This window comes from Oryx dammah, unplaced genomic scaffold, assembly GCF_014754425.2.
Source record: "Oryx dammah isolate SB20612 unplaced genomic scaffold, SCBI_Odam_1.1 HiC_scaffold_27, whole genome shotgun sequence".
Taxonomy (NCBI): Eukaryota; Metazoa; Chordata; class Mammalia; order Artiodactyla; family Bovidae; genus Oryx; species Oryx dammah.
The window spans coordinates 64,749,490-64,764,213 of NW_024070211.1; the positions used below are offsets into that span (position 1 = coordinate 64,749,490).

Genomic DNA, 14,724 nt, shown 5'->3' on the forward strand with positions numbered 1-14,724 from the left:
GAGTTCACTCAGACTCATGTCCATAGAGTTGGTGATGCCATCCAGCCATCTCATCCTCTGTCTTCCCCTTCTCCTCCTGCCCCTAATCCCTCCCAGCATCAGGGTCTTTTCCAATGAGTCAGCTCTTCACATGAGGTGGCCAAAATACTGGAGTTTCAGCTTCAGCATCATTCCTTCCAAAGAACACCCAGGACTCATCTTTAGGATGGACTGGTTGGATCTCCTTGCAGTCCAAGGGTCTCTCAACAGTCTTCTCCAGCACCACAGTTCAAAAGCATCAATTCTTCGGTGCTCAGCTTTCTTCACAGTCCAACTTTCACATCCATACATGACCACTGGAAAAACCATAGCCTTGACTAGATGGACCTTTGTTGGCAAAGTAATATCTCTGCTTTTGAACATGCTCTCTAGGTTGGTCATAACTTTCCTTCCAAGGAGTAAGCATCTTTTTATTTCATGGCTGCAGTCACCATCTGCAGTGATTTTGGAGCCCCCCAAAATAAAGTCTGACACTGTTTCCACTGTTTCCCTATCTATTTCCCATGAAGTGATGGGACTAGATGCCATGATCTTCGTTTTCTGAATGTTGAGCTTTAAGCCAACTTTTTCACTCTCCTCTTTCAATTTCATCAAGAGGCTTTTTAGTTCTTCTTCACTTTCTGCCATAAGGGTGGTGTCATCTGCATATCTGAGGTTATTGATATTTCCCCCGCAATCTTGATTCCAGCTTGTGCTTCTTCCAGCCCAGTGTTTCTCATGATGTACTCTGCATATAAGTTAAATAAGCAGGGTGACAAAATACAGCCTTGACGGACTCCTTTTCCTATTTGGAACCAGTCTGTTGTTCCATGTCTAGTTCTAACTGTTGCTTCCTGACCTGCATACAGGTTTCTCAAGAGGCAGGTCAGGTGGTCTGGTATTCCCATCTCTTTCAGAATTTTCCACAGTTTATTTTTACATATGTATAAATATTTCATATTTACCATCTGAATCTGTATGTTAAATGTGAGTTCTTACTGATGTTTCCAACTCTAATCCATTATCATGTGGATCATTTCAGCCTTCTCTGTTTGCTTATCTGTACATCCTCACTCCAACTGTGAGAAACCTGGCTCCTATCATCTGCCATCCATTTACTTACCTGTTTAATTCCAGTATACAGGTATTGGCTTCCCTGATAGCTCAGTCGGTAAAGAATCCGCCTGCAATGCAGGAGACCCTGGTTTGATCCCTGGGTTGGGAAGATCCCCTGGAGAAGAGAAAGGGTACCCACTCCAGTATTCTGGCCTGGAGAATTCCATAGACTATATATTTCATGGGGTTACAAATGGACACAACTGAGCAACTTTCACTTTCCCTGGAGAAGGAAATGGCAACCCATTCCAGTATCCTTGCCTGGAAAATTCCATGGACTGAGGAGCCTGGCAGGCTATAGTCCACGGGGTTGGAAAGAGTCGGATACAACTGAACAACTTAACTTAAACTCAACGTACAGGTATAGCTGTATTAGAGTTGTTATTTGGTACTCTGTGGGTAACAACTTGATATTAACTAGAATACAGTGCTTTTGTGATTTCCTTTTGCCTTAATCTTACAAAATCTGTTCATTGCCGAGTTATTTAGGTCAGCACCTTTTTTCTCCATCTTCTGTAAGATTGTTTCATATTTTTGCAATACATTTATATTCTCTTGTCACCCTCTGTGTTCTTTCCTAGGACCCTCTGTCCTGGTTGTTTTTTTTTTTTTTTTTGGTAGTTGTTTTGTTTTGCATACATTAAAGTTCACTCTTTGTGCTGTAAAGTTCTATGGGTTTTGATAAATGAATAACGTCATGTAGCCACCATTATAGTATCATAAAGAATAGTTTAATTGCCCGAAAAATCCCCCATGCTTCATCTATTCATCCTCTTTGCAAGCCCCTGGCATCTACTGATCTTTTTATTGTCTCTAGTTTTGCTTTTTCCAGAATATCATGTACTTCGAATCATATGTATGTAGTCTTTTCAGACTGGCTTCTTTCACTTAGAAACATGCATTTAAGGATTTTCTGTATGTTTTCATGGCAAGTCCTATCTTCTTAACCTCCTTTAACCTGAAACAGGCCTCACCTTCAGTTATCTGTCATTTTATTAATTTTTTTTTGAGAAAAATCCAAATCTGAATTTTTATAGAATACCCCACAATTTTAATTTGTCAGATTGTTTTTGTATGATTAGATTCAGATTAGACATTTTTGACAGGGTTACCATGTAGGTTGCAGGTTGACAAATCACGAGCTATGGGTCAGTCTGACCTTCCCCCTGTTTTTATAAAGTTTATTGAAACACAGCCACACCCATTTATTTACATATTATATGTACTGCTTTTATGTTTCAGTGGCACTTACATAGTTGTGACAGAAACCATGTGGCTCACAAAAACTAAAATATTTTTTACTGATCTTTACAGAATAGTTTGCTGATCCCTAACGTTGGTGATTCCTCCTCATTGCATCATATCAGGAAGCACTTGGTTATTGGTAGTATTTATGAACTTACTGGATCAGCCGTTTGTTAGAGAAGGATTAAACTGAGGAATGGCCAGATGGAAAATATGCATAGGACAAAGCATGGGGAAAGGGGGTGGAGCTTCCGTGCCCTCCTGGCGTCACATGCATTCACCAACCTGGAAGCTCTCGTGATAGATGTTTAAGTCATTTGGTTAAGATGCTGTCTATTAGATTTCTCTGTTGTAAAGGTATCTTTTCAACTAATAAATGGTTGAGACCGTATGTGTATGTTGTTTCCATTAGTTTTAGTATCTATTTTGTTTTTAAATTCATTTTGAAATTCTATGGGCACACCAAAACAGTTCCTCAACCAGAGATCGAACTTGTGCCCCTGTATTGGAAGCCTGGAGTTTTAACTACAGGACTGCCAGGGAAGTTCCGGTTTTAGTATCTATTGATGATCTTTACCCAAATCTCTGATAGTTGCAGTAATTGGGATTTTTTTCTAACTCTGTGACTCCTTCTATGTTTATTATCGAGCATTTTTTCTGTAAAGAGGCACTCCCCTGGTGCTCCTCTTATTTAGAAAGGAACAGGATAATTTTATAGTAGCAAAATCATAGCACATTATCACCTTATCACAAAGGGACCATTCCTTCAATACAGTGTTAGGGTAATACTCTCTTGTTTGTATTACAAATGTACTATAGATTCCTTAGTTTAAATATTCCATAAATTTAAAACACAAAATAATACTTTATTTTCTGTGGCTATGACTTAACAGAGTGAAAATGTAGCAATGAAGAAAGTAATGCTAACTTAAGGATGGTTAATGGTTACTTCTGGGAAGGGAGGTCGATGGTACTAAGGAAAGAAATCTTTGATTTCTGCCAAACATCAACATGAATCAGCCATAGGCGTACTTATGTCCCCTTCCTCTAGAGCCTCCCTCCTACCTCCCACCCTTTCCCACCCTTCTAGGTTGTTATGGAGCCCTGGTTTGAGTTCCCCGAGTCGTACAGCAAATTTCCATTGGCTGTCTGTTTTACATATGGTAGTGTATATGCTTCTACAGCATCTACTTCTGTTAGAAAACTTTTTTAGTAAAGTTGGAATAGAAGGGAACTTTCTCTACCTGATTAAGGATATTTGTGAAAAAAATGATACCCTACATCGTGTTTAATGGTGAAAGGCTGAGGACTTTCCTCCTAATATAAGGAACTAGGCAAGTTGTTTTCTTAGAAGTTGCTTGTATTAAACACTGTGCTGGAAGTTCTAGCCAGTTCAGTAAGACAAGATAGAGAAATAAATGGCATCCAAGTTAGAAAGAGGTAAAATTGTCATTATTCCCTGGTGAGTTGATTATCTTTGTTGAAAATCTTATGGAGTTTATAAAAACACTACTGGAACTAGTAACTTGAGCTTTTAGCAAGGTTGTAGGATATAAATGAATATATAAAAACTAATTATGCAATATACAGTTGGAAACTAAAAAATAATAATAGCATCCAAAAAATTGAAATAGGGTATATTCGATAAGAGTTGTAAGACTTTTGCACTGAAAACTCTAAAACATCACTGAGAAGTTTAAAAAGACCTAGATAAGTGGAGATATACTATGTTCATAGATCAGAAACTGCAATACGGTTAAGATGTCATGACTTCTCAAAATAATGTATGGATTCCAATCCCAATCAGAATCTCAGCAAGCTTTCTTTTTTCCTTCAGATAATGTCTACTTATTCTAAAGTTTATGAATAAGTTATTCTAATGTGTTCAAAAATTATAAGGAAAGTAAATAAGTAGATAATGATATAAATAAATCACAGAAAGAAATAAGTTGGAAGAGTTACACTATCTGATTGCATGACTTATTACTATAGAGCTGTATCAGGCAGGAGTCAGTGGTATTGTTATACAGATGACATGTATATCGGTGAAAAATAGTCTTATACATCTATGTTTGATTGGGTTTTGATCACAGCATTTTAGGGGGAAGCTGTCATCTTTCTAAAAAGGAGCTGAAACAATTGGATATTCACATGCAAATAAGTGAACTTGAACTCTCACCTCTTGCCATACACAAAAAATGGTTTGAGATTGGTCAAGGCCTAAATTTAAAATCTGAAACTATAAAAACTTCTGAAAGAAAACATAAGAGAAAATCTTAAAGGCTGATTTTGCAAAATTTCTTAAAGTACAATGAGCCAAAAAAAAAAAAAAAAATCTAGCTAGGGTTCATCAAAATTAAAAACTTTCACTTTTTATAATACACTGTTAAGAAAATGAAGAGGCAAACCATAGACTTTGGAGAAAATACTTGTAAAGCATATATCCAACAAGGAATTTGTGTCTAGAATAATAGTAACTAAAGAAAGAGACCAAACTCTTACCACTCAAGTTATATGACATATAACCCAATTAAAAAATGGGCAAAATATTTGATCATGCACTTCATCAAAGAAAATGTATGGACGACGAATATGCACATTCAGTGATACTCATCATCAGTCTTTAGTGAAATGCAAGTTAAAACCACAATGAGAGCATAACACACCCACTTAACATGACTAAAATAAGGAGGCTTTAGAAGTTAAAAACCAAGTTTTGGTTAGGATGTGAAAGAACTGGAGCTTCTTATATGTTGCTAGTGGGAGCGTTGAAAAGGTACCACTTTGGAAGATGATTCGGCAAATTCTTGACAAGTTAAACATATGAACCTACCTTACAACCCAGGCATTCCACTTGTAGGTGTAATGAAAGTGTGTCCACATATGAAGACTCATGGCCGAATTCATAGCGGTACAAAATGGGAAACAACCTTTTTCATAAGGAAGTGTTTGTTCCTTTTCTCTTCCTCTTCATTTTTATATGTAAAGTTCACCTCACCAGAATGTGTTTAACGTCTAATCTTTCTTTTCTTTTGCCACCGCAGAAGACACCAGCTTTAGTCCTACCCTTCTTAGTGTGGCAGATGGAAGTTGGGAGCGCTGGATTCTAGTCCCGGCTCTTGACACTTTGGGCTGATCAACTGCCTTCTTGGGGCCTCAGTGCCTTAACCTGCTGATTAAAGGGATTAAATGATACATTTTTACTCATGTCTGTTTTAGAGCACCTGCCATGTGCCGGGCACTCTGTTAGGTTTTGGCAACATGATGAAGGAAATACGCTGTAGTCCTCGCCCTCATTGGAACCAGTATTTATTAACATATAATGTGCCAGGCACTGTCCTAGGTTTTGGGAAGACAGGCCATTGTGTCTTAATCTCTAGGAACTTATGAATTAGTAGAGAAGAGAGACCAAACTAAGTAAACAAAGCTCTAATTGTAAAAAATGTTATGAATGGAGGAATATGAGAGGAGACCCCTCTTTTAGTAGGGCTGTCCTGGAAGGCCTCTTTGTGGAGGTGACAGCTGAGCTGAGATCCACAGATGGAAAAAAATGGCTCCTTTCATGTCTGTCATAGTCTCTTCTCTCAGAAGCCTAGACTTCTGACGTCTGAGGGGGTGATTTGGTGTCCTGACTGTAGACATCTCTAAACGAAAATAGTTTCATGGCACTGTTTCTTCTGTACCTTAGTCCTTTCTTCAGGGAGTTTTGCTGTCTAGTTTAGGAAATACAAATGGCAATAAATTAAACAGATTTAATTCTTCTTTCTGATATTTAGTCAACACTTCTTTGGCCTATAATTCAAAAGTAAGAAGCAAAAGATAAAATGAAGTTCTGTGCTCTGCTAAGGCTGAAACAGAGGTTTCAGATGGAGGTTGGGCAGGCGAATGTGGACTCCACAGACAGGTTTCCTTTGGCCTACAGCATTTTGTTTTTGTTTTCTTTTTTTTTTTTTTTGGCTGCATTGGGTCTTAGTTGCTGCACATGGGATCTTCATTGTGGCATGTGGGCTTGTTGCCCTGTGGCATATCTTGCCTGGGAAATCCCATGGACAGAGGAGCCTGGTGGGATACAGTCCATGGGGTGACAAGAGTAGGATATGACTGAGGGACTAAACCACCACCAATGTGGGGATCTTAGTTCCCCAATCAGGAATACAACCTGTGTCCTCTGTGTTGGAAGGCGAATTCAACCACTGGATAACCAGGGAAGTCCCTGCCTACAGTATTTTAAAGTGAAAAGTGAAAGTGAAGTCGCTTAGGCCTGTCCGACTCTTTGTGACCCCATGGACTGTAGCCTACCAGGCTCCTCCCTCCATGGGATTCTCCAGGCAGGAGTACTGGAGTGGGGTGCCATTTCCTTCTCCAGGGGATCTTCCCAACCCAGGGATCGAACCCAGGTCTCCTACATTCCAGGCAGACGCTTTAACCTCTGAGCCACCAGGGAAGCACCTCCCCCACCCCTACCCCAGACTTTCCATTTAAATCTTTAGGTGACCAGTTAGAATGAAGGGGCTGTACCTCCTTTAATGGGATGCTTGCTCTTACCTCACGGCTCTCCTGTTTGCCCAGCCTCACTCAGTGCTGTCATCTGGTTGGCCTCCTGTGATTGTGTTTGTCTAAGAATCATCTCAGCAGGTTTTCATTTTGAGTCTAAATATGCTTGGGACTGGCCGGCTGTGAGTCTGATCTCTGGGTGTGGGGCTGGGTGATTCTAGCATGTGGCAGGTGAGATCATAGCCCTAGCTGTGAACACACCTTTGTTACAGGATTCACAGGGACCATGCCCTCTCAAGAGCGGGGACTTGTCTCAGTAACTTCTTATTTTCCCTGTCCCTGGAATACAGGTAGTGGGTACTTTAAATGCTTGTAACGTAAATGAATAAATTATATTTTAATTTTGGTATTTATTTGACCTTTAAATTTTGGGCTTTCCTGGTGACTCAGTGGTAGAGAATCTGCCTGCAATGCAAGAGATGTGGGTTTAATCCCTGGGTCAGGAAGATACCCTGGAGAAGGGAACGGCTACCCACTCCAGTATTCTTGCTTGGAGAAGTCCGTGGACAAAGCAGCTTGGTAGGCTACAGTCCATGGGGTTGCAAAAGAGTCGGACATAACTTAGCAACTAACACTTTTTCACTTTCACTGACCTTTAAAAGGTTAAATGTACTTGAACACTTTTCCTAATTCAGATGTGTAGGTTTTTAAAAAAGTTTTCTTTGGTAACACATTCCTATGGTTTTTAAGGATGAATATGTAAAAGGAATACAGTGAAAAGTCTCCTTCCCACTTCTGTTCTTTATCTGACCAGTGCCTCATGCTGTCTCCCAGGGAAGTATAAACAAAAGCAAATACATATTCTTATTTTTCCTCTTTTATTCAAAAGGTAGCATACTAAAAATAATGTTCTGCCTTATGCCTCCTTTGCTCTTTTTAAAAAAAAAATTATTTACTTATTTAATTTTTGGCTGCATTAGATCTTTGTTGCTGCACACAGGCTTTTTGTAGTTGCGGCATGCGGGGGCTACTCTCTAATTGCTGTGCACAGACTTCCATTGTGGTGGCTTCTCTTGTTAAGGAGCAACCAGGCTCTAGAGCGTAGGTTCAGTCATTGTGGCACACAGGCTTGGTTGCTGTGTGGCATGCGGGATCTTCTGGACCAGGGATTGAACCCATGTTCTCTGCGCTGGCAGGCAGATTCTTAACCACTTGGACCACCAGGAAAATCTGCCTTGTTTACTCTTGACATATCTTGAAGATCTTATCATGTTAGTAAAGAGCTTCCTTCTCCTCCTTTTTTGGTTGTTTTACTGGTTGTTGAAAAATATGTTTAATTGTTTGGACATATTATAGTTTATTTAGGAAGTCCCCTCATTGAAAGACACTTGGATTTTCCTAGGCATTTGCTATTGCAAACAGTGCTACAGTTAGTACCTTTGTTTAAGTCATTTCATACACACACACACACACACACACACACGAATGTGCAAAGTATATTTCTATGGTAAATTCTCCAAGTGGAATTGTTATGTCAAAGGATATATACATATGTAATTTAGATATATGTTACTTAATTTTCATCTGTAAGGGTTGTAGTTTAATTAATTATTAATGAAAACTAATACTAGTGTTTGAAAACACTGTTTTAAGAAAATTTTATAGTTTCTTTGCTGAGTTAGAGTAGTTACATTCTAGGTTATATGAATTTTGGTAAGAGTGATAAGCTTGTTCTAGATCTTTGGTTTCTACTACTGACCCCAAGGGATTCTCAGATTCATGTGCTAAACGAACATCGACTATATAATAATGTTTCACACATACGTACTATATATTTCAAGTGTATGTAGATGTTGTTGTATAACAAAGTGCCAATTCTCTTAATACTATGACTATTTGAATATTTTATAATAAAAATACTCTTTATCTTACAGACATCCCTTTGAGGACCAGCCTCCCACCACCATTCAGAAATTATAAATATGGTAACCAATTTTTCTTATTCTTTTAAAACATAATTTCACATTAGTTTTATTTTGAAGTGAATTTAAATTTGGTTTTCAAAAATGAGTTTCAACCTATATATAAAAACCAATATGGAAGTTCTTTAAAAATATAGGAATTCTAGCATATCGTTAAAGTAAACACTACTTGTGTCATCAAGTGGACTATTTATGAGGAATAGCATGTTTGGAAAACTATTTGAAACGAATTTCTTTGTCAAGTAATCAGAAAAGGAGAAATGATTAAAGACAGGAAATTAAAAGAAGAGATTTAACATTTTAGATGTCAATAACTTGAGTATGTTGGCTTCCCTGGTGTCTCAGTGGTAAAGAATTCATATGCCAGTGTAGGAGCTGCTGCTGCTGCTGCTAAGTCGCTTCAGTCGTGTCTGACTCTGTGCGACCCCATAGACGGCAGCCCACCAGGCTCCCCGTCCCTGGGATTCTCCAGGCAAGAACACTGGAGTGGGTTGCCATTTCTTTCTCCAGTGCATGAAAGTGAAAAGTGAAAGTGAAGTCGCTCAGTCGTGTCCGACTCTTTGAGACTCCATGGACTGCAGCCTCACAGACTCCTTCATCCATGGGATTTTCCAGGCAGGAGTACCGAAGTGTGTTGCCATTGCCTTCTCCAGCCAACACAGGAGAGGCAGATTCAATCCTTGGGTCAGGAAGATCCCCCGGAGAAGGAAATGGCAACCCACTCCAGTATTCTTGCCTGGGAAATCCCATGGACAGAGGAGCCTGGTGGGCAATAGTCCATAGGGCTTTTAGCAAATGAGTCGGACTCTACTTAGCTGACTGAACAACAACAGCAGCAACTTGAGCATGTTACATAGTAATTTTGTATGTTGCAATTATTGACTTTAAAATGTAGTAATAAGTCAAGAAGCTAGGTTTCATTATTCATTATAAAGATGGTACAGTTATTAATCTTCAGGATAGTGACACTCACCAAACTTTGGATTTGAGACTTCACTTGAGAATTATAATGCACCTAATAAATATTTCTGTTAATTGGTGCAGACATTTTAAAGCATAAATTTTTAATTACCCTAGATCATTTCTGGAGTGGTTTTTAATTCTGCTGCCATTTGGTAGAGCAACTTATGACATAAAATACTTTGAAATCACAATCTTCACCGTGTGTATGCATTTTAATATTCAGAGACTAATTGTGAGGTCACAAGGGGTAATCAAGCAGAAGTTAAAGGCACTGAGTCAAAAGTACTTTGATTTATTGGACTTAAAGAATTTACATATTAAATATTGAATAAGAGAAAGGAATAAAAAGCATGATTAAGTAAATATGAAACTTTTCAGTTCTGTCTTTCACAGCTTTCAAAGTGTCAAGCCTTGAAATAACAACCTTAAACTTGAATCTGCCTACAGATGCCACTTCAGATTAGCATAGTTACATGTGGGTTCCCTTTTTTACATGCTGTGGATGTGTATTCAAACTGTGTTCCATGGAAATTATTTTGAAAGATAAGTTTTAGATAATGAAATTATCAAAATATCTGGCTACTCATCATCATGATGGTAAATAATGTAGTCCTTCAGTTTTTCGATTTGTTGGTATTTGTATATTTAGGTGTGATGTTGGGTATGTATATTTGTTAATGGGTGGAGTATCTTCTTGTATTGATTCTTTTATCATTTTATAGTGTCTTTCTTTCTTTACGGCCTTTGTTAAAAAGTCTGTTTTGTCTGACATGAGTATTTTGCCACCCCTGCTTTCTTATCCTTTTTGTTTGCATAAAATATCTTTAAAAATCTTTTATTTATTAGTTGAATTATACTTAATTTATAATTTCTGTTATATAACAAAGTGACTCATATGTATGTATGTATGTACGTATGTGTGTGTGTGTATTCTTTTTCATTATGATTTATCCCAGGACATTGAATATAATTTCCTGTGCTATACAGTAGGACCTTGTTGTCCATCCATTCTATATGTAATTTTTGCATCTACAAAACCCAAGATTGCCAGGAGAAATGTCAATAACCTCAGATATGCAGATGACACCACCCTTATGGCAGAAAGTGAAGAGGAAGTAAAGAGCCTCTTGATGATGGTGAAAGAGGAGAGGGAAAAACTAGCTTAAAACTAAACATTCAAAAAACAAAGATCATGGCATCTGGTCCCATCACTTCATGGCAAATAGATGGGGAAACAATGGAAACAGTGAGAGACTTTATTTTCTTGAGCCCCCAAATCACTGCAGATGGTGGCTGCAGCCATGAAATTAAAAGATTCTTGCTCCTTCAAAGAAAAGCTATGACAAAGCTAGACAGTGTATTAAAAAGCAGAGACATTAGTTTGCCAACAAAGGCCTGTCTAGTCAAAGCTAGCTATGGTTTTTCCAGTAGTCACGTATGGATGTGAGAGCTGGACCATAAAGAAGGCTGAGTGCTGAAGAATCGATGCTTTTGAACTGTAGTGTTAGAGAAGGCTCCTGAGAATCCCTTGGACTTCAAGGAGATCAAACCAGTCAATCCTAAAGAAAATCAACCCTAAATATTCATTGAAAGGACTGATGCTGAAGCTCCAATATTTTGGCCACTTGAAGCGAAGAGCTGACTCATTAGAAAAGACCCTGATGCTGGGAAAGATTGAAGGCAGGAGGAGAAAGGGATGACAGAGGATAAGATGGTTGGATGGCATCACTGACTCAATGGGTGTGAGTTTGAGCAAGCTCCAGGAGATGGTGAAGGACAGGGAAGCCTAGTGTGCTGCAGTCCATGGGGTCACAAGAGTGGGACACGACTGAGTGACTGAACAACAGCAAACCCCAAATTCCCAGTCTGTCCCTTCCCACTGCTCTTGGCAACCACAGATCTGTTCTCTGTGTTTTTGAGTCTATTTCTGCTTTGTAGATTCGTTCCTGTCATATTTAGATTCCACATTAAAGTGATATCATATGCTATTTGTCTTTCTGACTTACTTCACTTAGTATGATCATCTCTGGTTGCATCCATGTTGCTAGAAATGGCATTGTTTTCCTCATTTTTATGACTGAGTAGTGTTCCATTGTATATATGTACCACATCTTATTTATCCCTTCCTCTGGAGATCCAACCAATCCATTCTGAAGGAGATCAGCCCTGGGATTTTTTTGGAAGGAATGATGCTAAAGCTGAAACTCCAGTACTTTGGCCACCTCACGCGAAGAGTTGACTCATTGGAAAAGACTCTGATGCTGGGAGGGATTTGGGGCAGGAGGAGAAGGGGATGACAGAGGATGAGATGGCTGGATGGCATCACTGACTCGATGGACGTGAGTCTGAGTGAACTCCAGGAGTTGGTGATGGACAGGGAGGCCTGGCGTGCTGTGATTCATGGGGTCGCAAAGAGTCGGACACGACTGAGCGACTGAACTGAACTGAACTGTTAATAGACATTTAGGTTGTTTCTATGTCTTGACTATTGTGAACAGTGCTGCTATGATCATAGGAGTGCATGTATCATTTTGAATTATAGTTTTGTCCACATATATACACAAGAGTGGGAATGTTGGATCATATGGTAACTCTAGTTTTAGTTCTTTAAGGAAATTCCATAGTGTTCTCTATACTAACTGCACCAATTTACATTTCCACAAACAGTGTAGGAGAGTTCCTTTTTCCCTACACCCTCTCCAGCATTTGTTATTTGTAGACTTTTTAATGATGGCCATTGTGACTGGTGTGAGGTGGTACCTCATTGTAGTTTTGATTTGCATTTCTCTAATAATTAGCAATGTTGAACATCTTTTCACGTGCTTATTGGTCATCTCTTGTCTTCTCTGGAGAAATACCTGTTTAGATCTTCTGCTCATTTTTTGATTGGCTTTGTTGTCATTGTTGTATGAGCTGCTTGTATATTTTGGAAACTAAGCCCTTGTTGGTTGTATCACCTGCAAATATTTTATCCCTTTATGTAAGTTGTCTTTTGTTTTGTTTATGGTTTCCTTGGCTGTGCAAAAGCTTGTAAGTTTGATTAGGTCCCATTTATTTTTCTATTGCCTCTTGCCTTGGGAGACCAACCTAGACCAACCTAGACAGCAACCTATGACCAACCTAGACAGCATATTAAAAAGCAGAGACATTACTTTGCTGACAAAGATCTGTCTAATCAAAGCTATGGTTTTTCCGGTAGTCATGTATGGATGTGAGAGTTGTACTGTAAAGAAAGCTGAGCAGCGAAGAATTGATGCTTTTGAACTGTGGTGCTGGAGAAGACTCTTGAGAGTTCCTTGGACTGCAAGTAGATCAAACCGGTCAATCCTGAAGGAAGTCAGTCCTGAATATTCACTGGAAGGACTGATGCTGAAGCTGAAACTCCAATACTTTGGCCACCTGATGTGAAGGACTGACTCATTGAAAAAGACTCTGATACTGGCCAAGATTGAGGGTGGGAGGAGAAGGGGATGACAGAGGATGAGATGGTTGGATGGCATCACTGACTCAATGGACATGAGTTTGAGCAAACTCCGGGAGTTGGTGATGGATAGGGAAGCCTGGCATGCTGCAGTCCATGGAGTCGCCAAGAGTCAGACGTGACTGAGTGACTGAACTGAGCTTGGGAGACTGACCTAAGAAAATGTTGGTACGATTTATGTCAGAAAATGTTTTGTCTGTGTTCTCTTCTAGGAGTATTATGGTGTCTTGTCTTATGCTTATGTCTTTAAGCCATTTTGAGTTCATTTTTGTGCATGTTGTAGGGATGTGTTCTGACTTTAGTGATTTACATGCGGCAAAATCACTTGCTAAAGAGACTTTCCCCTTTTATACTGTTGCCACTTTGTCAAAGATTAATTGACTGTATGTGTGGTTTTATTTCTGAGCTCTCTGTTATGTTCCATTGATCTATATGTCTGTTTTTGCCCCAATACCACACTGTTTTGATTACTGTAGCTTTGTAGAATTGTTAATATTATAGTATCAATCAACTCCTTCCCGAAGTTTGGGAGGGTTTGCCTTCTGTTTTGTTTTTTTCCCTCAGGAGTGCTCTGGCAGTTGTGGTCTTTTATAGCTCTATACATGAATCTTTCCTATTCCGTCACTCTCAATGTATGTGTGTCCTTCACCCTTAAATGGGTCTCTTGTAGGCAACATATTGTAAGCTGTTGTTTTATTATCCAGGCTGTCACTCTAAGTCTTTTGATTGGAGCATTTAGTTAATTGATAATTAAGGTAATTACTGCCAGATATGTTTTTATTGCCATTTAAACCTTGTTTTGCAGTTGATTTTGTACTTTTTCCTTGTTCCTTTTTCTTTTACCATGGTGGTAGATAATGTATCTTTCTTATTAGTCCACCTTATTAACATCTACTTGTCCTGTTATTTCTATACTACTCAGATGAATTGGCAGGAAAAACGAACACATTTACCTGTGAGGAAATTAGAGAACCACCATGGTTTTGGTAGAATTCAAGTGACTGTGTTTGGCTCTTTAACAATCTGCCACTTTGTTTTTGACAAGAAACGCTGAAGTGTTCCTTGCTCACCTGTCCTTGTCCTGTTGTATTGCTACACTCTCTGTGGGACTGAACATGCTGGGTGTTGGGGAGTGGAAAGGGCACAGAGTCAGATTTCATTTTTGTTGGTTGCTATCTCTGTGTCCTTGGACAAAGGTCCAGTCTCTCTGCCAGGCTGCCAAGAGTCAGAGATTTCTCAGAGCCCTGCCTCCCATTTAATTGGCATCTGCATCTATTACTGATTTACCCTGGCCAGATAGTGTGTTCTTAAAGCACAGGGGATGTTGTCTTATTTTTAAATTCTTTTTGTTTAGGCATGGTGTGTATGTGCAGTGAATGTTTGTTGTTGTGCAATGTGAGGCTGCTAATTCTGTTTGTTTCTAAG

General features: G+C 39.0%; 1 protein-coding gene across 3 annotated transcripts in view; it reads left to right on the forward strand.

Moving 5' to 3' along the window:
* Nucleotides 1-14,724, forward strand: part of CUNH2orf76 (chromosome unknown C2orf76 homolog) — a 114,149-nt gene that overhangs the window by 81,229 nt on the left and 18,196 nt on the right. For all 3 annotated transcript variants that reach the window (XM_040228970.1, XM_040228971.1, XM_040228969.1), the window contains exon 4: nt 8,808-8,858. In XM_040228970.1, coding sequence (XP_040084904.1) covers nt 8,808-8,858 — 51 coding nt within the window. The remainder of the gene's footprint in view (nt 1-8,807; nt 8,859-14,724) is intronic.